The sequence below is a fragment of the Elgaria multicarinata genome, chromosome 3 (assembly GCF_023053635.1).
Source record: "Elgaria multicarinata webbii isolate HBS135686 ecotype San Diego chromosome 3, rElgMul1.1.pri, whole genome shotgun sequence".
NCBI lineage: Eukaryota > Metazoa > Chordata > Lepidosauria > Squamata > Anguidae > Elgaria > Elgaria multicarinata.
This window is the reverse complement of record NC_086173.1, coordinates 134,087,388-134,113,789: the sequence shown is the minus strand read 5'-3', so window position 1 is coordinate 134,113,789 and position 26,402 is coordinate 134,087,388. Positions and strand designations below refer to the sequence as shown.

At 41.3% G+C, this 26,402-nt stretch overlaps 1 protein-coding gene across 2 annotated transcripts; it reads right to left on the bottom strand.

Annotated features, from left to right (window-relative positions):
• On the bottom strand, nt 1-25,928 carry EOGT (EGF domain specific O-linked N-acetylglucosamine transferase). Of its 2 annotated transcripts, XM_063123421.1 has the most exons (16): nt 25,786-25,928; nt 24,972-25,196; nt 22,737-22,837; nt 20,290-20,398; nt 20,094-20,188; nt 18,248-18,352; nt 15,376-15,482; nt 12,696-12,799; nt 8,050-8,142; nt 7,041-7,112; nt 6,775-6,861; nt 5,291-5,359; nt 5,111-5,172; nt 1,613-1,732; nt 847-949; nt 1-479 (listed from the first exon to the last, which is right to left on the bottom strand). In XM_063123421.1, exons 2-16 carry the CDS (start codon nt 25,179-25,181, stop codon nt 333-335), a joined length of 1,584 nt encoding a protein of 527 aa, XP_062979491.1. In that variant the 5' UTR covers nt 25,182-25,196; nt 25,786-25,928; the 3' UTR covers nt 1-332. The 2 variants fall into 2 exon arrangements, with proteins under 2 accessions (XP_062979491.1, XP_062979493.1); XM_063123423.1 differs by lacking the exon at nt 25,786-25,928 and having other exon boundaries at nt 22,745-22,837; nt 24,972-25,061.
• Nucleotides 25,929-26,402: the final 474 nt, after the last annotated feature.

Below are 26,402 nucleotides of genomic sequence, written 5' to 3'. Positions count from 1 at the left end.
ATTAAAACAATTCTGACCCTTTCTATCAACGAGAGCGACCAAGCCTAAAATAAATAGGAGGAAAGCAGTGCAAACCATCATCTTAATAAATAGATCTTGCATAATGCAAATTCCTCAAGTAAAATTAGGAAGAGAGTGGATAGTAAGAAAATAAAAATACAGAAATGACATGTTTGGAGGGAGATATAACATACAACTCCTATTCCTTAACCTTTAACCCTTTTCTCTCCAAGAAAAAAAAAAACATTAGCTATTTATGATTGTATGTCAAAACAGGTGACATTTTAAAACACTTCAGTGTATAAAATATTATGTAAGGCTTGATATTTGACCTAGAATTCGTCGTGTTTTCTCCTAAATGGCCACTTGGAATGTTGAGATACATGATCAGCTGCCAAAAGAACCAGGCGGACAAATTCTTCCACACTGAAGGAGTAATTTGTAAACTTCGGATGTTTTCCCAGTGTTGGATGATGCCCCTGAAGAAAAGGGAATTAAAATGGGTTTTTTAAGGAAGCAAACAAAGTCAGCTCTTTTGCTGGAAAACAAGCAGCAAATTGAGTAATTATTTTAATTCATAATCACTGATTTATCGATCCGCCCAAAAGCAACAGTGTCGGTAAGAAAAGACCTAACAGCAACGCTATTGACAGTCTGAACTAATGGCCAATTAATTTCATTTCTCTTCCTCCTCCAGCTATTCATATAAAATGACTCCTTAATCAGAGCAGAGAATTTAATTTGGGCTGTAGAAGCAGAACCATATTTCACGTAGAAGAACTGAGGAAGGTAAAAGAAAATTTTAAAACAAAGAAACAAAACAGTCACTTCTCTCCCATCCGCTACCTCATCCTGAGGAAACACTTTATCCTTCTTTTGCCAGGTGATGTAATGGACCCCTCTCAGCCTTGCTAGATCCAAATAGCAGCGTTCATCTTCGCAGTTGTACCTACAGAGTGGCAGAAATGATGGGGACTCATTAGAAAAGAGGCCACCTTCTCCCGCACTTGGCCTTCCGCTGCTAGGAAACTGAGAGGACTGGGTTTTCCTGTTCCAGCTCTTCTCCTGTAGTGAGGAGGAGGCAAGGAAATAAATTGTATATACTTTGTTTTGCTCCAGAATTTTCTGCATCTAGTCATCAATCCTTTACACCAGAGGTGGACAATTTGCGGCGGTGTGTGTGTGTCTGGGAGCCATTTTCACACACACATGGATGGATGGACCAACATGGCTCCCTTGTCAGACTAGAATATCCTGAGGACCTGTTCAGAAATAATCTTTGGCAACTACTAGTTTCACCAGCAGGCCAATCTGAGTCGGAGATTGGATTTAACTTGGAGGCCATCAGCTGCCAAGCTCTAATCAAAACTAATGAAGAGGTTTGTCTCTCCCTGAAGAAGCGTTCCTTGATTTTCACCATCTGTATGACCAAGATAAGTTTGACAGCTGCTGTGACAGAAAGAGCCAGAGCATCTCTCCCTGTCATGTATCTATTAAATAGCACCGATTAGAAACATTCTTTGGAGCAGGATTTGGAAATCCTATCTTTATGTAAATGCACACCCCAAAAAGATATTAAACATACTAGCATGAGTACCACATGGAGGCTTACAGTTCAAAGATGACAGCCCAGTCTGGCAGAAAGAGAAGATGGGTAAGTCCTGCTCCATGCATTCCAATAAATATATCGGAGTTGTGTGTGATCTTCAACTGTTCCGTAAATTCAAGCTCTCTAGGGAAAACATATAATAAGAATGGACATGCAATAGGTATGCATGTGTGGAAGTAACAATAGACAATAATTCACAGGTAGTTCAAAGCTATGCCTCTGCGATGCAAAAAACAAGCTAGACATTAAAATAAAACATCTGGTTTGCAGCGTCGATGCTCTAAACCTTAGAGCAGCACCTTGTTGCACTGGAGAAATTAAAAAGCCTCCTTTCCTATGGATCGAGTAAGTGTTTCAGCATCTGGTTTCTCCTGTTAGAAACGTGCATTATTGCAATGTTACCTAAAGTCCAAATCCTTATTATCCATAGGGCACAATCCTATGCACGTTTAGACAGAGAGAAAAACTCCCTAGAGCATCCAGCATCCACAAGCCAGCGATGCTGGGAATTGTAGGACTTATTTTTGTCTAAAATGCATAGGATTGGGCCCTTAACATCAGTAATGTAAAACTGCTTCATATTTTTCAACTATGCATTTTAAGTGGCAACAGTGCACCCCTATGCATGATTTTAAGTCCTGCTGTGTTCAGCGGGGACTTAGACACTAGTAGATGTGTTTAGGGTTGCAGTTTTTAAAATTCCAGGGATTTCAATAGGACTTAATTCAGAGTAATTTGGTTGTATCCAATTGTGGCTTTGCACTAGTGGAAAGCACTTCCACTTGGGCCATGCAGGGCGCTTGACCTTTGCCGATCCTCCCACTCTTATGCTGCTGTGCAGGGCCAGCTTCAAGGGTAGACATTGGCCTGGTTCAAGCAACACGCTAAACCATGCTGCTTAACCACAAAATGGTTAAGGGAATCCGTTAATAGCATGGTTTAGCGTGTTGTCTGAACCAGGCCATAGCTGGACACCTGCAAAGGGCCCACATCCCAGCAGGGGCTCCCTGACAAGAGCCCCCTGGACTTGCTCCTTGGGACGAAATGATAATTTACGTTATTGTTTAGATGTGGATATTTAAGTGTTTGGTTCAGCTCTGGATTTGCTGTGGCTATTCTTTTATTTTCAGGAAATGGTAAGTCAGTGGGAGGGGGGAGTTATAATGGTGAGCAGTGTGAATGGTGTCGTCTGATTTGAATGGAGAGAGGAGAAGGAGTGAGAAGGCAGTTAAGCAGTTTGGGAGCAGTTAGAGAGAGTCAGGCCTTAGCTAGACCTAAGGTTTATCCCAGGATTGTCCCGGGGTCATCCCTGTTCATGTAAATGACACACAGGGGATCCTGGGAGCAGGCAGGGATGATCCTGGGATAAACCTTAGGTCTAGCTAAGGCCTCAGTAAGGATTAGGGAGTTACTGAAAGGAGGAGTGAGCGGGGTTTAGTAGAGGCTTGTTTCAGGATAGTATTAGAAAAGTGGGGTTATAGGATTTGGAGGAGGTTAGTATTCCCTGGGAGGTTGAGGGTGGTAGATATATGTGGAAAAAGTTGAGTAACCTTAAAGTGACTTTTAAAGTCTTTTCCTATATGAATCAACCTTTATTTTTATTTTGTCTTATCAACCACATCTGCTCAGTCATATGCGTTACTTCAGGTGGACAATACACATGCACACTCACACACAAAGGGCATTGGAACTCGCTACCACAAGATGTAGTGATGGCCACCAATTTGGATAGCTTTAAAAGGGGGCTGGAGCGTGTTCAGAGGAGGGCAACCAGATGATCAGGGGTCTGGAAACAAAGCCCTATGAAGAGAGACTGAAAGAACTGGACATGTTTAGCCTGGAGAAGAGAAGATTGAGGGGAGACATGATAGCACTCTTCAAATACTTAAAAGGTTGTCACACAGAGGAGGGCCAGGAGCACTTCTCGATCCTCCCAGAGTGCAGGACACGGAATAATGGACTCAAGTTAAAGGAAGCCAGATTCCAGCTGGACATCAGAAAAAACTTCCTGACTGTTAGAGCAGTATGAGAATGGAATCAGTTACCTAGGGAGGTTGTGGGCTCTCCCACACTAGAGGCCTTCAAGAGGCAGCTGGACAACCATCTGTCAGGGATGCTTTAGGGTGGATTCCTGCATTGAGCAGGGGGTTGGACTCGATGGCCTTGTAGGCCCCTTCCAACTCTGCTATTCTATGATTCCTGCAGGAGAAGGTTATCAATGGCTACTAACCCTGATGGCTGTGTGCTATCTCCAGTATTCCAGGCAATAAGCCTGTGTGCACCAGTTTCTGGGGAACATGGGTGGGAGAGTGCTGTTGCAACATGTCTTGCTTGTTCATCCCTGGCTGATGGCTGGTTGGCCACTGTGTGAACAGAGTGCTGGACTAGATGGACCTTTGGTCTGATCCATAGAATCATAGAATAGCAGAGTTGGAAGGGGCCCACAAGGCCATCGAGTCCAACCCCCTGCTCAATGCATGGCACTTCTTATGTTCTTATGCTCTAAAGGTTTTCATTTCCTCATTCTTTTAGAGGACAAAGAATAGGGTGGTGGCAGCGAAGGAAAGGTTTAGAAATAGACGTCACAGGAGCTGGTGACGCCACATGCCACCTCCTCCTCGCCGTTGCAACCTGCTTGTTTCCCCTGCCTTTCCCTCTGACCCAGACAGAGTGAGAAGGAGGAGCATTGTTGCTCGCTAGCTGCCTGCCTGCCAAGCAAGTGCATTGCAGCAATGATAAGAAAGAGGACGCGGAGCAATAGCAGCTGTTGGTGAGAAGGTAGACAGTGAGGGTGACAAAACAGACACCCTGAGGGAAGTGACCCACTGAAGCTGCCTTACCCAGAGACTCTCAAAAACCTAGAGCCAGCGCTACCTCTGTGCCCCCTGAACAGGTGCTCCTGAGATAGCGGATTTAAGGTCGCAATAGGTAAGGGAGACTAGCAAAAATTGGGCACCTCACCTTATGCATGAGGAAGCACTTCCTGCTAATGCAAGTAATGATTGGATACTTAGAATTCCATCATTACACTTAGGATTGCAGGTACAGATTGATGAAATGCCTTTATGATGAACTGCATGCCTGCTATTTATTTTTTATTTAGAATATTTATATACTGCTCCTCATTGAAAAAATTTCGGAGCGGCGTACAAGGTAAAATGAAAATAAAAACAGAATAAAACAGTTAAAACAAAATTTAAAAAGAAGCAAAACAACAACAACACAGAAATCCAAGGCTGCATGTTAAAGAAAGGCTTCCTGGAATAATGATGTTTTCAGGAGGCGCCGAAAGGAGTACAAGGTTGGAGCCTGTCTGACCTCCAGGGGCAGGGAATTCCACAGGAGGGGCACCACCACGCTGAAGGCTCTTCCCCTGGTGGATTCCAATCGGAGGATGGATCTAGGTAGAACCACCAGGAGCAGGCCCTCGGATGACCTCAGTGACCGGGCAGGTTGGTAAGGGAGAAGGCGCTCTCTCATTTTTCTTACATGTGTACTTACTTGTACTTGTAATTCACTATTCGGACCTCAAATATTGACAGTGTTTTCAAAGCATTTGCAAGCTAGGAAGAGGGGGAAAGCAACATTTTAGGGAAGTTATTTTTTTCTCACGGTTATCTATAAAGATTCCCATGTTCCCACATTATGTAAAAGACTTTACATAAGAGAAAATTATCCAACCTCATTTTGATTTAATATCTTCCTGTATTCTGTACTTCGGGCAAGTATTGTAACTCTGATTTTCCCACCCTATTGAAAAAGGGGGGGGGGGGAAGGAAACAAAATATATCCATTTGTACAATACAAGAACAGCTGACTGAGAACAACAAAATTATGCCCTTAATGAAAATGATTAGCAGAGTGATTAAAATGTCTTTTCTTTTTAATCACCTCATTTACAGCACACACAGGAGAGCCTTAAGAGTTTCCAAGTGTGTACTCTGTCCGTCCTCCTTTCCAAGAAGAAGTATTTGCAAGAAACAACTAATAAATCATTTAAGGGTCCCCTTATATTCTTTATAGCTCTGCTGCCATCAACACAGAACTCTATATGCTAAGAGCAGCAAAGGCTTTCAAACTCTTTACTTTTTATTTAAATTCCAAAATGGACCACATCATCACCACATACCACTGCAGAATCTGAAAAAGTGGCAGTCACACAGACATGCACAGCATGCTTTCTACATAGATGAATGATAGGGGGGAAGAGAGTTGCCAACCTAACAAGGCTGTTTTCTTCCCATTTTAAAAATCCATCAAGCACTCAGGGGAAAATTGCAAAACAAAAACAGGAACACAAAGGTTTAGCTGCAAGACATCTATTACTGCCAGTAGGAATTGTACAGCAAATGGTTGCACAAAGCTTGTGATAAACATGCGGTATAATCTCCAGCGAATATTTAAAGGAACTCTAAAGCTGCTAGATTGATTCCCCCCAACAATATACCCCTCCCAAATAATAATAGTCCTATTAATTGAGAGCAGCATCTTCCTGTGGATTAAGATATTGACCAGGAAGCAAACTTCACATCTTGGTTCAGCCCAAGGTTTAGACAAGCCAGCCTCTCCTAGGCTTGTAACGCCAAGGCAAGTCATGAAAAAGTGGAAATGGTTCTAGGATTCAAAGCCAAACCAATACGTTCTGTCCACGTGAAGAGAAAGAATCTGCTACTATGAGAAAGCTACTGGACATTTCTCACCATACATGAGTAGTGCACTTCCCCAACCTGGTGCCCTGCAGATGTGTTGACTACAACTCCAATCATCCTCAGCATTGGCTAGGCTGGCTGGGGGTGATGGGAGTTGTGGTCCAAAAAATGTGGAGGCTGCCAGGTTGGGAAAGGATATAGAGGTGTTGTGGACAATAGCCATTTGAGGGAGGTTGGGATTGGCTTATATTCCTTTCATCCTGGCAAGGGAGCTTTTGTCAACCACCTTGGCATTTCCATCAGCACAAAATGCACACTGCGGGCTTAGAAACAAAAGTATTTAAACTACAGTAAAACTGTGATTGTAGAGGCCAGAGAAGAGAATGGTTAATGTTTAAGTTATGACAGGAGCGGAATTTGAAGAAGAGGATTGGGGGAGATTCAGCACATGCAAACTCAGTTTCATTTGGGTAGCAACTGCGATAGTTGCAAAATGAAATACTGTAGCGCTAATACCTTGGGTCCTTCTTGTGTGACGTTTAATCTGTGTAACACATGCTGGGAAAAGGCTCTAAATAATCCTGTACCCTGACAGCCAGAGATCTGAAATCAGAGCAGAAATATAGGAATAAAAAGTACACAATTCCTGAGTTTTTGGAGTAACAAAAGATAACGCTTTTTATGCATTAAACTTTCTACCTTATATGCCTAGTTATGAAGTTCACAAATTTTATTCAGTATTTGTTTTTAAAGGGGGGGGAACCTTCACCAGATTTACTCACCAATGGTGTATTATAAAATAAGCCATACCTCATTCGAGGCAATAATGTAAAAATTGCTTCTTTGAAGCAGACCTAGGAAGGAAGATAATTAACAAGTTACAGTGGAACTCCTAATGTATAATTAAGAGAGGTGACTATAAAGCAAGACCTGTTAATATTGCAACAGAAGCCAGTTCAGAACGCCAGTCTGAGCCCTCCCTGTGTTAAGTATTGAACAAATGACTGGAATAAAAACAATGTCTGGCACAAAGACAAAGAATGTAGGATAAGGAAACTTTACAGGGAGGCAATTAGAGGAGCAAAGCATGATGGACTACAAGACAAAATGGAAGGAAAGTTAAAAACCACCAATCACAATCAAAATGTTGCTAACAATGGTAGGGTGACCATAGGAAAAGGAGGACAGGGTTCTTGTTTCTTTAAAGTTGTATTGAAAAGGGAATTTCAGCAGGTGTCAATTGTATATATGGAGAACCTAGTGAAATTTCCTCTTCATCACAACAGTTAAAGCTGCAGGTGCCCTGCCCTCTTTTAAATCTGGTCACAGTATAGCTGCAGTATAGCTCCTACAGCTTTAACTGTTGTGATAAAGAGGAAATTTTCCCAGGTGTGACATGCATACAAATGACAGCTGCTGAAATTCCCTTTTCTATGCAACTGTTAAAGATACAGGAGCCCTGTCCTCCTTTTAATCCAAAGTTCCCTCTTACGTCTGAACTGGGGAAGCCTGGCTTAATGTCAGTTAACTAACCAGGATAAGCAGCCAGGAGCAGATCATGGTTTATAAAGCTAGAAAATATCATCCAAACCTGACAACTGCTGTTTTAGAAACTGATGAACCTTTAACACTAATTTAACTGTTGCAATAGTAATCAAAGGTCTAGTTGTAATTAGTGTCCCCGATATATTAGGTATCATAACCACAAAACTGAACTGGAAACACTGGCTTTTTTTGTATAGCTTAAAACACCATGCACAATCAGTAAAAAAAGAAAAAAGTATCCCATACTCTCTTTGAATCATATGCTTTCAAATGTATTATTTCGTTGTCCGTAAATGCCTTCCAGGTTTCACTGAACAGGTCTCCATATCCATAGGCACTCTGGGCAGAAGGAAACATAAGCACAGATAAGATTATAGTAGAAAAAAAATAATTTCACATTGTTCAGGCTTTTATATCTGCCAATATTATACTGAACCTCCAATATCATACTGCCATTATACAAACTTGTTGTGTGATGAGCCTTGGAATACAGTGTACCATTCTGGTCACCACACCTGAAAAAGGATTTTGTAGTGCTTGGAAAGTGCAGAAAAAGGCAACTACAACGATCAAGGGGCTGGTGCTATGAGGAAAGATTACAACTCTAGGACTGTTTAGCTTAATGAAAAGGCAAGTGAGGGGAGACATGATAGAGGAGTACACAATTATGCATGGTGTGGAGAACGTGGACAGGGAGACATTTCGCCCTCTCTCATAATACTAGAACCCAGAGTCATCCCATGAAGCTAAATAGGGGGGAGATTCAGGGCAAATAAAAGGAAGTAGTTCTTCACACAGCACATACTTAATGTATGGAATTCCTGCAAGTTGTAGTGATGGCCACCAATGTGGATGGCTTTAATAGGGAATTAGACAAACTCAGAAAAGATAAGGCTACTGATGCCTACTAGTCCTGATGGCTACATGCTAGCTCCAGTATCAGAGGCAGGGAGGGTGCTGTTGCACTCATGTCCTACTGGTGGGTTCCCATGCACATCCGGTTGGCCACTGTATGACCAGAATGTTGCGTGATTAGATGGACCTTGGTCTGCTCTAGCAGAGCTCTTCTTATGTTCCTATAGAACTCTGCTACCTTAACACTGCAAATCCTAACTAGACATACTACAGAGTAACTCGACTGAGCTTAGTGAGACCCAAACTACACATTGAGGCATTTGAGCCGCAATTTTGCACACATCCGGATTTCCGTAAATATTCCCTACCGCAATTTTGCACAAATCATGGGTTGTGTACACACACACACACACACACACTATATGAACTCTCGGTGGGTGCCCACAAACCATAAGGCATCTTGCCCCCCACCCCGACACACCGGGGTTGGGCAACCAGTGGGAATCCAGTGAACAGAGTGCAAACTAGGGGAGTTCACCATACCTTGTGGGCATTCACAGCTTGGGGCACAGGAGGGGGTTGCACTCTGAAATAATCTTTTCAGCCTGCCTAAATGATGGATATCTGCATGCATTGTGTTCTTGTGAAGAACTCAATATATAACTCAAGCTGTCTCCAGAAATCTTGATTTTTTAAAAATATTTTCATATTTGTTTGACTTTTTTTTTAGTGCCTATGCAGAAGGGCTGGAATGGTATATAGATTTCAGTTCTCACACAACAGTGCTTTTTAAGCCTTAAAGGAGAGAGAGGGATGCAAAGGTTGAGAGCAATATTTTCTTTTTCTACGAGGAATTAATTCATTTAAAATGTATGCCCTGCTTTTCTTTATAAAAATAAACACGGTTTACAGAAAACATTCATAAACACATAACCCAATCCTGTCTAAATTACTACAATCAATTTCATACAATGGTTTGTATCCAATAGTCTAACTTAGAGTAGACCCATTGAAATGAACAGAACTTAAGTTAATTGGTTACAGACCGATAAACCAAGAGCAGGATAAACCAATTCGGCATCAGAACAGGGAGAATCAAAATGTAAACCCACACTGAAAGGTTGGTGAAATAAAAATGCCTTTGCAGAGAAAGCCAATCGAGATATGTAAAGAACAACATGGTGTTTCTGTTTCCTATTAGAATATGGCTTGATAAACTTGAGAGCATGTTGAATCATACATCTTCCATTTTGAATAATTTAGTGTGAATTAAAATATATTTAAAATAAAAAGCTGAAGATGTGTGCATATCCAGCAACACTAAGCTAAAAAGAACATCGCATCTTATTAGCATGCTAATTTTTATTTGCCTTTTCTCCAACCCCAACTGCAAATAGGTTTTGCAACCACAGCTGCAATTAGCAGGCTTGGAGCTGTAGTCCAACACATCTGGAGGGCACTAGATTGGGCAAGGCTGCTCCAATGAATCACAGTAGTATGTCATACACCTGTATTCACTGCCTTACACAAAATACATAATTTTGTACTTCGCCATTTTTATTTGTTCAGAAACATGTTGGATGCATGTTTTCCACTGAGTTTTCACTTATTTAATAGGACAATAATGTTTAGTAAGGATGCTAATTCTGCAGTAGGTGAAAGCTACATGTATTACATAAAGAAAAAAACGGGGATGCTTAGTAAAGCTTCCTCAATGCTATGCAGTAAGTTTAAACAGTTCCTTAGCACCACCATCTGGCAATGCATGGAATCATATCATTTTTTGTGAACTGTACAGCTTAGTAGGATTTCAGTGTTAATACAGGGAAGTGGCTTACGTTCTTACATAGTGCTGCAGCCCATCAAAAGGTAGTACAATATGAATTATTATTATTATTTATTACATTTATATATCGCCCCATAGCCGAAGCTCTCTGGGCGGTTTACAAAAGTTAAAAACAGTGAACATTAAAAAGAAATATACAAAATTTAAAACCATAAAAAACAAACAAAAACAGACAATATCCATTGTAAAACAACTATTCTGGGGTCAGTTAAAAAACTCAGCATATGCTGTTAAATGCCTGAGAGAAGAGAAAAGTCTTGACCTGGCGCCGAAAAGATAACAATGTTGGTGCCAGGCAAGCCTCGTCAGGGAGATCATTCCATAATTGAGGAGCCACCACTGAAAAGGCCCTCTCCCTGGTTGCCATTCTCCGAGCTTCCCTCGGGGTAGGCACCCAGAGGAGGACCTTAGATGTTGAGCATAGTGAACAGGTTGGGTCACGTCAGGAGAGGCGTTACGTCAGGTATTGTGGTCCCAAACCATGTAAGGCTTTATAGGTTAAAACCAGCACCCTGAATTGGGCTCAGAAACACACAGGCAGCCAATGCAAGCGGGCGAGAGTGGGTCTTATATGCTCAAACCTTCTGGTTCCAGTTATCAATCTGGCTGCTGCATTTTGCACAAGCTGCAGCTTCCGAACCGTCTTCAAAAGCAGCCCCACGTAGAGCGCAATGCAGTAATCTAATAAATGCCACTGACAGTACTGTTATGGAGAACCCTAATACTAGATGGAAAACTGTGTAAAATAGAAACCATTAGAACCACAGGCCATGCCAAGGAGCAGCATCAGTAGTGGAAAAAGTACTGGTTCCCCGGAGGCTCTACTACAGGCACTGCTGGATTTCCTAATGCAAGGTCCTGAAGGGTAGGATGGAAGACAGAGTGGGGGATATATAGTCTTGTTTTTTTACTGCTTTACAGTTTTATCATTTTAAACAGGTGTACACTGCCTTGATGAGTTTTTGGCAGATGAGGCGGTATATAAATGGTTTACATACATATATACAAGAACACTGGGAAGCCTGGTAAAAGTATGTGGACAGTTCCTTGAACTACCGGAGATTACAAGATTGTTAACTGAGACTGGATGATTGCATACATTTACACCAGTGCTTTGTCAGCTACGCTGAGCCCTGTTCAGAGTTCAGGATTTAACTTTTAAAGCCCTAAATGGCTTGGCTTACATATACACCATAGAATCATAGAATAGAAGGGTTGGAAGGGGCCTATAAGGCCATCGAGTCCAACCCCCTGCTCAATGCAGGAATCCACCTTAAAGCATCCCTGACAAATGGCTGTCCAGCTGTTTTTAAAGGGCTCTTTCAGGAGCTTTTGAAGTTTTCCAGCTTTTAAAGTTTTAAAACCTGTCTGCATTGATTTTATGGATATCACTCTCTGCTATGATATGTTTTGTATGGCAGTTGTATTTTTATTGCCTAGAGAATCTTAGTAATGGGGTAGCATAAAATACCGCTAATAAATATAAATATATAAACTGACATGTGTGCACATGCACACAGACACACAACCACATGGACTTTAAAATACTGCCACACTAGTGATTAATGGACAGAATCATGTGTTATTCCCCTTAGTCACAATATTGTAAATGTGGAGTAATGCAAGTGGAGTAGTGCAAAATGTGTGTCTGTACTGCATTTACAAGGTAAGAGGTGAGGGAAATGGGTATGTCAAAAATAGTGGAGGAACGACAACAACAACAACAACAACGCTTCTAAAGAGGAAGCCAAAAAGGAGTGCTAGGACTGAAGACAGTTAGCCCCTTTGCCACCCAAAAAAAACAAATCCTAGCCCTTGGGCAGAGCTCTGTTAGAAAAACACTCTACTTAATCATATGACAATGATTATATACAATATATGCCATAGTATATATATATAGTATATATCCAGCAGGCCTACCCAGACCCAGGTGAATGTGAAATCAAGTATTTTTAAGATGTGTTGATTCTTGTACTAATGCTGTTCCCCGCCTCAATCCAAAGGGAGAGGCGGGTAAGAAATAAATATATTATTATTATTTATTGTTATAGTAATATCCATCTACCACAAGTAGAAACAACTAGACTTTTGCTAATAGTGTAGTGCATCAGACAAAATGAGGTCATATCAAATGAGGAGCACGCTATATTTTACGAACATCGTTATGCTGTAAACAAAAGCTCTTACTTACAGTATCCCACATGACAATGTTGACATCTGTGCTGAATAAGTTTGTAACATGCTGAGTGATGTAAAGATTGACAAAGTCACAGAAATGGTGGTACATATTAACACCTGAAAGGAGGAGGAGGAAAATTAAAGGTTAGAGTAATCCTGGCCCTTGCATTTGCTCAGACTTTCTGTTACTTTTACAGAGTAAACATCTCAAGGCCATCCCTCAAATTTAAGGTACTTTTGATGAAGGTGCAAGTCCTAAGATGCATACAAACGTTGGATGGAAGTCTTACTTGCAAGGGCAAGTGTACATTCAATTGGGTTTATGAGCTTTTTCTGAGTAATGCCTATTAAAGTGTTTCCCCTACCCTTCCAGACCCACAGATTTGCTAGGCAGCCAACACTCATTCATAAAATAAAGGAACAGATAAAAATATACCTTATCTGTACAGAAACGACAATCAGCAACATTAAAAGAGAGAGGGGGAAGCAGCAGCAAAGTAGCAACGCTAGAAACAAACCCAGGTAAGAGGGACATGCAAATAGCCAGTTTCTGCCCAGGACAGAAGCACTCCACAATGACACCTCTTCCAATGAAAGAGATGTGCGCCTTCTTTGACAATATTCACAACAAAGCTGACCCATTGGTTCAAATTTTGGATCAAGACTCAGGGTTTTCTCTAGAAGCTCAGAAGTCATGTTACTTAAGAGAAACTGTACAGAGGCCAAACTCTACACAGTTGTGTGACTGGATTTCCACAAGCTGTTAATTGTATGTGTATGTGTGTGTGTGTGGTTTTTTAATGAAATGCAGCCATAGAGGGCAACTAATTTGATCAGAATAATGATACTGCATGAGAGGGGAGGGAGAAGGTTTAAACACTGCTGTTCCAATCAAATTGGCAGCATTTGCACATGCATACAGACTGCACTTCGAAAGAAAGAAAGAAAGAAAGAAAGAAAGAAAGACAGACAGACAGACAGACAAGAATTTGGCCATGAATCTCCTACATAAATTTTGCTCTAAAATCATAAGGCCGGGAAGTGGAAAGAGAGGCAGATGGAGCCAGTATAGTCCAGAGCATGAGACTTGGGTCTGGAAGCCATGGTTTCAAGCATCACCTCTACTACAGTCTCTGTAAGTGGCGTCTATAAAAAATGGAAATACTGTGGATTCCATTTCTTTGTACTCTTGATTGGGAAAATTACACAATAAAAACTCCAAAACCCTTTGAAATAATAATAATAATAATAATAATAATAATAATAATAATAATAATAATAATAATAATAATAGCAGCTACATAGAAGAGTGCTCATATAGCACAGGTGTTTCAAAGGTAAGGCGAGAAAGCTGGGAAGCCTCTCATTGAAATGACACCTTGCTATCTCTGAGCCTCAGCCACCTCTATAATTTTCTCTGGAGGTTGTAAGAGTCTAATAACATTAGCCTACTGTTCAGACCTGTCAGTAGGATGGCTGAAAATTATGTGAAGTGTTTTGAGCATGTAGGGAAAGTGCTACATTGATATTAAACATTCTTATTATAGCAGTAATCAGTATATTAAATGGCTCAATTGCCTTTGGAGAAGAAGAACCTTTGCATTTTAATTGTCCTAATTTAGGATAGGCAAGACTTTGAAAACAGATCGCTGTTCTAAGTTTTAAAAGAACTAGGACCACCATTCAATCCAATCAACCTGCTTACATTCAACCATGTTAATCAGAACATTGGCTCTGACTAGGAATAGGCCCTGACCTCAGCTCCAAAGTCTTAGGAATAGTCTAAGACCAAAGAATCATTTGTGGCACCAAGACGTTTTCCAAAAAAAGAAACATTGGCCCCGTTCAGTCAACACACTAAACCATGCTACTTAACCACAAAATGGTTAATGGAATGCTTAACCATGATTTACGGTGTTGTCTGACACACGTTTTCCCTAACCATCTGCCCCGTTAACCACTATGGCCTAGTTCAGACAACACGCCAAACCATGCTGCTTAACCACAAAATGATTAAGGGAATTCATTATGCATTCCCTTAACCATTTTGTGGTTAAGCAGCATGGTTTAGCGTGTTGTCTGCACGAGGCCATTGTGGTTAGGCACACTAAGGAAAACTTAACCACAAAAGGGTTAAAAGTGTTGTCTGCAAGCATTCGGGATGTGGTTAGCATTAAGCACAGCTAAACATGATTAAGCTAACCACAAAGTCCAGAGTGTCATCTGAACCAGGCCAATGTATGTCAGTGATGGCATGGCAGATGCTTGCTACCATTGACTTCCATCTGTGTACCGACATCCATGGAAGTGGTTCAGGCTACCCAGACACACAGAACAAATTACTTCTAGCCTGCCCTTCAATGTATCTGGCAAATGCTAAACAGCAATGGAATACATGCAGAGTACTATGCATGTCAGTGACCTGCACATGGCCACCTCTGAATATGCCATCAGTTGGTTAAATGCAACAAGAGCAGTGGTTGCCACACCATTAGCAGTCATGAGAACCAGCACATGCCAAAACTGTACTGGCTTCTTCAGAGGTGCCCTGTTGACTCTAAATCAAAGCCGATACTCTGAAACAGAACATACTTGCAGCTTATAGAAACATAAGTATCTCATCTTATGACGCAGAGAGTGGAAGGCTATTGTTATTATACTGTACAGTTCAGAAACATAGAAATATCTTGTACCTGCATCAAACTTCATGAAATACGTTGACTTGTCAATAATGACATCACAACTGCCATCTTCCATAGAGCTGGAGTTCAGTTCTGTATAAGTCTGGAGCTCAGCAAACCTGTCATTTTACAGTCATTTAATAGACGTTGCAAAAACATATCCAGGGTTGATCATTTAAGCTATGCACCATGCAGACTTCTCTTAACAATATCAGTGAAGTTTGACAAAGTTTCACAATTAAAATTATTTTTAATTGTAACTGAAGCTTCTGCAGTAAGGCTTCAAAAGGTTAAACTCTGCCTTTGATCTCAGGAGCAAGCAGAATCTTTGATCTATAAATCAAGAGCTGGGGAAAGTTTCAAGAGAGAACGCTCCTCTGTCCGTGTTTCCCAGATCCAGTTAATTTGAATACATTGAGGCTTATGTCAAATGCGTTGACCATGATTTTCAAGACATTTCAGCAAAGACATGAGTTATTAATGACTGTAGTGCAGACACAAGGCAGATAGAATTTGAGACCAATTAGCAGGATCCATTTAACAACTCTAGCAGGTTTCCTCCATGAAGTATTATCAGTTGCTCAGGTCATAAGTTGATAATGCTCAAGGCTTTTGGTGAGGGGGCAACTAAATTTACTTAATGGGGCAACTAAATTTACTTAATGGGGCTAAGGCATGAGGTTTCCTGTGGTAGCAGGGATGTATTTGAAAGTGGCCTGTTATTTAGGGTGACCATATGAAAAGAGGGACAGTGCTCCTGTATCTTTAACAGTTATATTGAAAAGGGAATTTCAGCAGGTGTCATTTGTATATCTGGAGAACCTGGTGAAATTTCCTCTTCATCACAACAGTTAAAAGTGCAGGTGCCCTGCCCTCTTTTAAATCTGGTCACTCTAGTATAGCTCCTATAGCTTTAACTGTTGCGATAAAGAGGGAATTTCACCAGGTTCTCCATATAAACAAATGACACCTGCTGAAATTCCCTTTTCTATGCAACTGTTAAAGATACAGGAGCCCTGTCCTCCTTTTCATATGGTCACCCTACTGTTATTTTTTAAAAAACAACAACAACTCCTATTTCCAAGATATATGAAGATTTGCAAGGGCTGACACAAGCTTTGCTTTAGGACAAAGTTCTATACGAAATTGTTACTGAACAAAGATATGCTTTAACGTACCTGAATGCAAAGCCTCAGAGCCAAAACTATTTTAAGAGTGCCCAAATGTTTCTTTCTAACTTCAAACAGTAGCCACCCCATGCAACATGCAAATGGCTTTTGAAACTCCAATCTAATGATGATGATTTATAAATTGCATTGTTTTTACCAAAAAAAAAGGCATAAAGGTGGTGCACAACAATTAAAAAACATAAAACTATAAATCACAAGCCATTAAACATATTAACAAAATTATATAATTTAGAAGTCAAAATTAAAGAGATGCATCTTCACACCCTTTCTCAAAGCCAAAAGAGTGGAGGGCCAAGCACAATTCTTAAGGAAGTGCATTTCATAGTTTGGGAGCAACACAGAAGAAAACTCTGTCATGTGTCTCTGACAAATGGGCCTCTGTGGGTAATGGTGTCCTCAAAAGGGCCTCTCTTGCAGATCCTAATAACCCAACAGGTTAATAACAAGACAGGCAATCCCTTGGATACCCAGTCCTAAGCCATTTAGAGCTTTAAACGTTAAAATATACACCTTGAACTGAGCCCAGAAAGCAACTGGCAACCAGTGCAAGTATTTCAAAGTGCAATATGGTCTCGATACCATGCACTGGTTAGCAAGATGTTTGTCACATAACATTGGGGTGCTGAAGCTCAAGAAACAGCATTCTTGGATGCAAGAAACTAATAGCAAGGATCTTTGCGCTCCATCACACCAGCAATTTAGTGCACTCTCACCATGCCTGGTGTGCGGATTTGCTACACGGTACTCACATGATGCCATGCCTGTCCTGCTGACACCCCACTTCTTCCCCAACCTTTTCTATCTTTTTCTAGGACGCCTAAAGTCTGGATTATTTTCCCTAAATGTGTTTTCCTTTGTTGGGGGCATGTGCCGTGATGGGAGCCTTGCTGTTGGCTTGAATGGATTGCATCAGGTCCTGGCAGGGAAAAGCAATCTCTCCCAGCAGCCAGCTCCAAGCCTCAATATAAAACCCAAACCTTCCATCCTAGGCTTGAAAGGTTTTTTTTTAAAAAAAATGTACAATGCCTGAATCTCTGCAGAGACAGGATTGTACTCCCTTGATGCCCCCAAAGAGCCAGACTAAAGGGTTGTTCCATTTTTGCTGGGCAGAAAGGCGGTCCAGTTGAAGTACTCATCTGACAGGACCTGTCTTGTTAAAGGAGGGGAAGGCACAACCAATGAACTGGAGGGAGAAAGAGAAGGGGTGGAGTGGAGTGGAGTGGAGTGGAGTGGAGTGGAGTGGAGTGGAGTGGAGTGGAGTGGAGTAGAAGAGCATTGGAGGTAAAAACACACACAAAAATCCCGAGGAGACAAAGCGGGGGTGGGGGGGAATTACGTGTGATGGAGCCACAGAGAACAGGTTACAGAGTACAGGCCCCACCTATACCAAGGTCTGTTCCCAATGAGCACTTATTCATTTTCCAGATCTCATTTGAGTGTGCATGGTTACCACAGTGATCCACTTCTCTGAGCTAATATCCTAAGTCTCGTTTCAATCATTGTGCCACTGCTCTGCCGTTACAGAGGCCTTTTCCTTCCTTAAACAATAACACCAAGTTATGATCTGTGGGAATAGGAGAGAAAGGGAATTCCCAGCCTTGCACAGTCCTGGCAGATATTCCCAACCTTGACCTGTTCTGCAGATATGTTCTGTCATGGAGAAATTAGAGAGAGGTTATAGCTAGAAGTCTTACCAAGACTGTAGAGGGCTCTTCCGCTGCCCTTCAGCAAGGAAGTTTTGAACGTCCAGTGTGCAGTGACCTCCAATTTGGCCCCTCTTGAAGAAGTCTTCATTAAATCTAATGTAAGAAAGAATTAAAATTTTATTTATACCGCCCAATAGCCGAAACTCTCTGGGCGGTTCACAAAAAATACCTACTATTCATAGAAGGTAAAAAACAAGTTTAAAGCAAGAGGCAGTTCTAGACTGAACTACTATGCAAGATGCTTCAATATGATAGTGTTTGGCATTGACTAGCAACATACTTAAACATTTATTTATTTATTTATTTATTTGTAGTAATATTTATTTATTAGTAGTAATATTTACTGCTTAATTTAATAGAATCCCTAAGTGGTAACTAAAAGCTAATTCCCATAACAGTGCAATTCTACACATCTTAACTCAGAAGTAAACCTCACAGTACTCAATAGGGATCACTCCCATGTGCACAGGTTTGCAGTCTAAGGCTACGATCCGAAATAAACTTACTTGTGAGTAAGCCTCAATGAATATAGTAGGACAAACTTCTGTCCTATAGTAGGATTGCATTGCCAGTGTTATATCCGAAACATGGGGTGCATGGATCTATGCAGTGTTCCATTTGAACCAAATTGAGGATGCCATTTTAGCTATGTGGGTTGGATTGTAGGCTAGATGCATGCTGTGTGTTAAGTAAAGAGAATGCTGAACCCATTACATTACCATCTAAGGATGTGCTCACCATACTACACAGCCCCTCTCAACTCATGTTTTCAACATACCAGTTTGGCTCCTGGGAAACGCTCTCATTCTAATTATTCTGTTCCTCCTACAAATTCTGAAAATACCTTTTTGAATTTAGAAAAATGTCTTTAATTTGTACTATTTCTATGCTGCAGTCCCTTAAAGACTGTGTTCTTCCTTATCCATGTTATGTTGTGAATTTCTGTTCATATCCCTCCCGCAAATGTTTGTTTGTGTACGTAGTCACAAGGACAAAATCAGAAGGAAATCACCAGAAACTGCAGTTAATTAATACTATGGGGCTGTTGACCCAACATGCTAAGCCACACTCATTGGCTGAGTGTGGGTTGCTTGTTGAGTGTGGGTTACCGTGTTGCCTGACCCCAGGAGATTTTCCACAGGGTGGCTTGTTAACCACCATGAACAACCCAACGACAAACCATGGGTTTTCGAAGTGGCTTGTTTGAGAAAAATAAGTCACACTGCATGATTAACAAGCCATCCTCCAAAATATGTCCTGTGTTCAGACAACATGCTAAACCATGTTTCAACAAACAATCCACATTCAACCACTGAGTTAGTGTGTTGTGTGAACCTAGTGAATGCCCCTGGTTCAATCCTGGGCATATCCAGTTAAAAATATCAGATAGTAGGCGATGTGACAGACCTTAGCCAGAGACCATGAACAACTGCTGATAGAGTGATCCATGCTGGGCAAAATGGATCATTGGTCTGACTCATATGATACAGCTTCCTGTGTCCCTAAGGTTTTCCAAGTGAGTAAAACCCATCTGCCAGAGAAAGTGCAACTTATTACTTCTGATCCCTGAGCTTTCTTAGAGACCAGTCACACATAACCCTTTCCTCTACAACCATGAGGACCACTAAGACACCCCTTTAAAAATAGAAAAGGACTGATTCCCAGACATCATCCTTGAATGATCATAGGTCTGCAGATTTCTGTTTCCTTATTTTACAGGTATAGATATATTAACAACAATTGTGAAAGAACAAGAAAACAAGTCCTTGGTCTTCTATGGAGGAGCAGACTTGCTTAGCAAAATTTCTTTGTAGAATATAAGCAAGCCACAGACCTATCATGGTTCCTCTCTGGAGTTCTTAAATCAACGTACAAATTTGTTGCTCTGCAATACTGAAGATAACGAGAGCATTCAAGCGAAGAATCTCCCTGCATGAGAATGACAAAGAACAATCACCTTTTAAAGAACTGGGAGAAGGTGGAATGTTGCATCAGAAAATAACTTTTTGAGTATATATCAAGACACTTACCATTGCCTTAGGTTTGCAGTGAATCTTCACCTCATTTATCCTCTCTTTGACATAGCCAAAGTCAGCTTGCTTCCAGAACACATGCTGAGCTTCCTCAATGGTTGTAGCCCTGGCATGTATAAAATATGCAAAAGCATCACTTTAAGAAAATGCCAACCTTAACTTGTAAACCGCCCAGAGAGCCCTGGCTATGGGAGCGGTATATAAGTGTAATAAATAAATAAATAAATAAATAAACAAACAAACTATAGCAGAACATCAGGCCAATAGATTCAACTGCACAGCCTCACAACGCTGTGAGGCTGTGCAAGGCAATGAAAAGGGCTTCCTTCAACTATTCTGGCTATGGATGGAAAAAGCCTAGAGGCTTAAATGATTGCTAGAGTGCACAAAGAGTTTCTAGGTGTATGGGGTAGAAACTGGTAGTTACCGGAGATGTGGGGTTCTTCTAAATGTTGGAGATGTTTAACAGAATAAGGTACTAACAAGTGGAACCTTGCAACAAACTATTGTAGTTTTATCTCTGATGGATTTGTGTTACGTGAGCCACTGACTCTGTTCAGATGAGACGCTAAGCTGCAGCAGTTAAACATTACGGCTTCGCATGTTGTGTGAACCATTCCTAACCATGGTGGCTACATAAGCACAGTTTAAACATGCTTACTAACCATTTGCTGCAACAGCAGCCTAACAATGGCTTAGTGTGTTGTCTGAACAGGCCCTGTGGCTGAAGGTGCTCAGAGGGGAAAAGTTAGCATCAAAAAATGAAGTACCTGCTGTAATTTTAGTCTGCAATAGGCTACACTGTAGGTTTATTGTATACTAGACTCAGCCCTACATGTCAAACTAGCCTATATGCATTCATTTACAATGTTTCTTTTAGTTCAGTTAAATTTTTCAAGTAAAAGTTCAGCCAGCACAAGGCTTCTACATACAACTGAGTGCTAGATTTGGCCTGGGAGGAAATCTAAGGGAGCAAAATAAGAAGATTGATCTTTAGTATGGGAGATATTTGACTGAGAATCCAAACCAGCCTCAGCCCTAACTCTGACCTGAAATATTAACAGTGGGAACATTGCACAGCTGCCATAAGCTATTCTCCCATCACAATAGTCTGCAATAGGCTATGCTGTAGGTTTACTGTATAGCTGACTCAGACCTATATGTCAAAGTCGCCTATATGCAGTCCCTTCTTGTCAAATGTCTTGTACACTGAGTTCCTTTTGACAACTGAAACATACAAAGCAAGGCTGTATATAATTTGACAGCTGTAAAAGTCCACTTTCACAACACCAATAAACTGGGAGAAAAAAATAATATTAAAAAATCAGGAAGACATTTTTTAAATTTTTGGCCCCATTTGCGCAAATGTCAGGGCCCAAAATTACTTATTTATAAGCCAGGGAACGTGGAGTGGGGAGGGGGATTTGGCAGCAGGGAAGATGTGTTCAGCCACCAACTCCCCCTGGGATACCTGCCAGAGCCATCTGGAGAACCGAGGAAGAAGGAGGGGGAGAACAACCCACAGTAAGATCAATCACCTGTCAGGCTCATCATGGGTTGTCTCACAGACAACCTACACTATGTGGCTTTTTCACTAGGGCGGGTTGTTGTGCCATGCGAACTCATCCACAGTCTTCAAGGTCAGCCCCATGTAGAGTGTGTTACGGTATTCTAAATGTGAAGTAATTAAGGCATGGATCCATGTAGCCAGATCCACCTTCCCCAGGAAGGGATGCAACCGGCATACCAACCAAAGTTGGACAAAGGTAGTCCTGGCCGCCACCCCCACCTGACCCCCAAGCGACATACCCAAGAACCCTCAAGCTGTGCATATGATCCTGCGCCCATGATTTAAAGAAGGCAAGTTTCTAGACTGTCTCTAGCTCAACACAGGGGTGATTCAAATTTTAGTTTTCATGAAGATTCTTCTATTAAGATCTGGATCAATGTCCTTCCTGCATTATCAGAAGCATGGCTTCTGAAAAGCCTCCCTGGGGCAGAATACTCCTTCAGTATTGAACTTCATGTGAAATTGGCATAAAACAAACAATTTGAAAGTAACATGGATCTTATAGCATTGGCCTCAGTATGAAATGTGACAAAAGCTGATGGACAGTTACAATTTTTATCCTACCCTTCCTCAGAGGAGCTGAATGGTTGTCTCTCACACTCATTTTATTCTCGTAATCATCCTGTGAAGTAGCTGATGGTGACCCAGTGAGCTTCATTGCTGAGTGAGGATTTGAACCCAGGTCACCCCACTCCTACACTGAGACTCTAACCGCTAGACCAAACTGGTTCACAACATTTACACACATTTGGCATTTATCCAAATACTGGAAGCACATTTTAGCATAAACTTTACAACATAAATGAATTGAACATTTGGGGGGGGGGGTAGAATATACCTGCAATTACGCTCCACACATTGTGTGCATACTTACCACCCTACTTCAGCATAATCACACGTTGGATATCCGAACCTGTTTTCTGGCTTGCATGATTTCTCATAGCCCCAACAGCCTTTTAATTTCTTCAAGTGTTTCTGTAGACACAAAATCTCCATTTAAAATGGGATGGTATTACAGCAATTTATAATCAACTTCCAAGTAATTATTAAACTATCAAAAGATCTGCAGAAAAATCCTGTACTGTAAGCACTTCAAATCAATAACTGAAAAGATGTGTACATATTTCCAAATCTACGCATAATTTATTTATTGTTTATTTATTTATTACATTTTTATACCGCCCAATAGCCGAAGCTCTCTGGGCGGTTCACAAACATTAAAACCATAATAAAACAACCAACAGGTTAAAAGCACAATTACAAAATACAGTATAAAAAGCACAACCAGGATAAAACCACAGAGCAAAATTGATATAAGATTAAAATACAGAGTTAAAACAGTAATATTTAAATTTAAGTTAAAATTAAGTGTTAAAATATTGAGAGAATAAAAAGGTCTTCAGCTGGCGACGAAAGCAGTACAGTGTAGGCGCCAGGCGGACCTCTCTGGGGAGCTCATTCCACAACCGGGGTGCCACAGCGGAGAAAGCCCTCCTTCTAGTAGCCACCTGCCTCACTTCCTTTGGCAGGGGCTCATGGAGAAGGGCTCCTGTAGATGATCTTAAGGTCCAGGCAGGTACATATGGGAGGAGGCGTTCCTTCAAATAACCTGGCCCCAAACCGTTTAGGGCTTTAAATGTCAATACCAGCACTTTGAATCGGGCCCAGACCTGGACTGGCAGCCAATGAAGCTGGAAAAGGACTGGCGTAATGTGATCTTGCCGGCCAGTCCCTGTTAGTAAACGGGCTGCCCTGTTTTGTACCAGCTGAAGCTTCCGGACCGTTTTCAAAGGCAGCCCCACGTATAACGCATTGCAGTAATCCAAGCGAGAGGTTATCAGAGCATGGATAACTGTAACTAGGCTATCTCTGTCCAGATAAGGGCGTAGTTGGTATATCAACCTAAGCTGATAAAAGGTGCTCTTTGCCACTGAGTTCACCTGTGCCTCAAGTGACAGTTCTGGATCCAAGAGCACCCCCAAACTACAGACCCGATCCTTTAGGGAGAGTGCAACCCCGTCCAGGACAGGGTAAACATCACCTCGCCGGACAGATGAATATTTATACTCTTTAGTGTAAGACAGCCTTCCCCACCCTGGTGTCTCCAGATGATTTAGACTACAACTCCCAGCATTCCTGACCATTGGCACTACTGGTTGGGACTGCTGGGAGTTGTAATCCAAAATATCTGGAGGGCATCAGATGGGGAAGGTTGCTGTAAGGCTGTAATACTACGTGAAATTAAATACCTAGCATCTGTCAAATTAACGGTCCTTATCTGAGCAAGCAAATAAGTACTTAGGATAGAGTATGTCACCCCCAACCTCTTCGGGTTGGTGGGCACTTCTGGAATTTTGAGAGTGTCAAGGGCACTTTGACAAAATGGCTGCCATAGTAAAACACTCATAGTAAAGCATAATAAAACACTCATTTCCCAGAAGGCAAACTGATGAGAATAAGAGAAATATAATTTACCAAGAAACTAAATACAAGGCAGAGGTGGAGTCTGAACTCCAAAATATAAAATCACACTTCTGAACCCAAATAAAGATGGCGCTGCAATGCAACACTTGACTTTGCAGCAAGCCAGCCTCCCAGTTAATAAATAAAACAAAAATCAGGAGGGACAGGGAGCTTGGTGAGTGCCAAGTGAGGTGTCTGTGGGCACACTGGTGCCCCAGGCCACCACACTGGGGACCGCAGGTGTATGTCAATTGCTCAGTGCATTTTTTTTAAAAGCACTACTACTTTGCAGTCCATCAGTCATTCACTCTAAAACAGCCTTAAGCGTCAGTGTGAATTCAGCCCCAAAACCTACAGACAACATTTTGCAAAACCACAAACTTATTCCCTTTGGTAACATGTTTGAAATAACTACAAGAATCTGATAAACACAAGAATCACATAATTTTTGAATGGGAAAGCACCCACTACTAGTAGTTTAACCACAGAAGCTACCAACCATCATTCCAACCACAGAAGCTCCCAACTGTTTGGAAAAGAAACCAGTTACCACCATCTTTCATCTCTGTGATGCTGAAGCTGCTAGATTATCCCTGACAGTATGATTCGATGATTCTAAGAATAAAACAAGAAAAGGCGTACTTACTTTATATGGGCAATGCGGATCTTGCTTGCAGGCTGTGGCAACGTGCTGGTTATTACGTAAAAAGTATGTGATATGCTCTTCTGGCAAGTTGATGTTTTCATAGCTATGTGATTGCACTTGTGGGGTACTGCTGCCATTAATGAGATTTTCATCTTTAGTTCTAGCCAAGACTTCTTGAAGTAACACTCCAAACGCAAGCAGCATTAACATGGCAGTTAGGAAAACCTAAAGGAAACACAAGGACGACAGAATTACACTTCACAAGACTCTTTCCATTAAATCATAAACCTATAATGTATTTTTGCAATCATTTCTTGTCCAAAAAGACTCTCTTCTTGGCATTCACATATTATTACAGCTCCAGATGCTAATTCAATGGGTAAAGGGAAATTTGATGTTCCCAAGAGATGCCTGGGAACTCAAGTCAGGAAACTATGCAGGCATCCCAAGAGCTTTGGTTCCTCTGTGTCCCAAAACAAATGGGAACCAAAATAAACAAAGACCAGAAACATCAGATCAGATTACCATATTGCCCACTGTGTATGAGAATTTTATGAGATTTTGCATCTAGACCAATGTCTTAGAGAAGGGTACAAATTCCATCAAACAACTCCATCTTAGTGATCCTCTTTAAGTTAAGGGTGTGTTTGGAAACCAGCTCTGATGCAACTTTTCAAACCACAAGACAACTTTTGAAATAATTCCCATGGATGAGAACACAAGAATATAAGAACTACAGAAATATGCCCTAAGGGGTGGGAATGTATACAGAAATGTGGTCATAAAGATGGACAATAGCCAAGGATGTGCTTACCTTTATATGCCCATATGTATTTATCTTGGCCCTTTGCTTCTAAGCTTGTGAAGTAGGGTGGTCTTTGGCTTTTGGTTGCTAGACATGCAAATAGGTATGAGGCGAGGACAGAGACTGATGTAATGGTTGCTGAAGTCACAAAGGCCCTGATTGCTCTATTCAGTTCTTAGGGGAAAGACATATTTAGATGTCTCTTTCTCAAACTGAAGGTAACGGATATTCCAAACACGGCCCTTTGCTTTCCCTTCTCCCTCAGCTTTCTATTATTTCTATCACCCATGCTGACAACGACATTCAGGAAGAGTAGGCAGACAGATGATTTGCAAATGCAAATTTATATAGAACTTTTGATGTTCGAAGTTCATCAGGTACATCCTTACACTATAATGTACCTGATGAAGGTTAATAAGTTCTTTTATCTCCATATTGCAGACTGCCAGAGGAAACAGCTTGCCTAAGGCCACCTAGTCATGGCACAAGCAAGACAGTGCAGGCTCTCTCTCTTAGGGTGGAGATTTAGGCATCAACAAATAGATGAGCTCAAAAATGTGTCTTACTTAGCATCAGAAATAGACAATGACAGTTAACTCATTCTGCTGACAACAGCTCTATGAGGG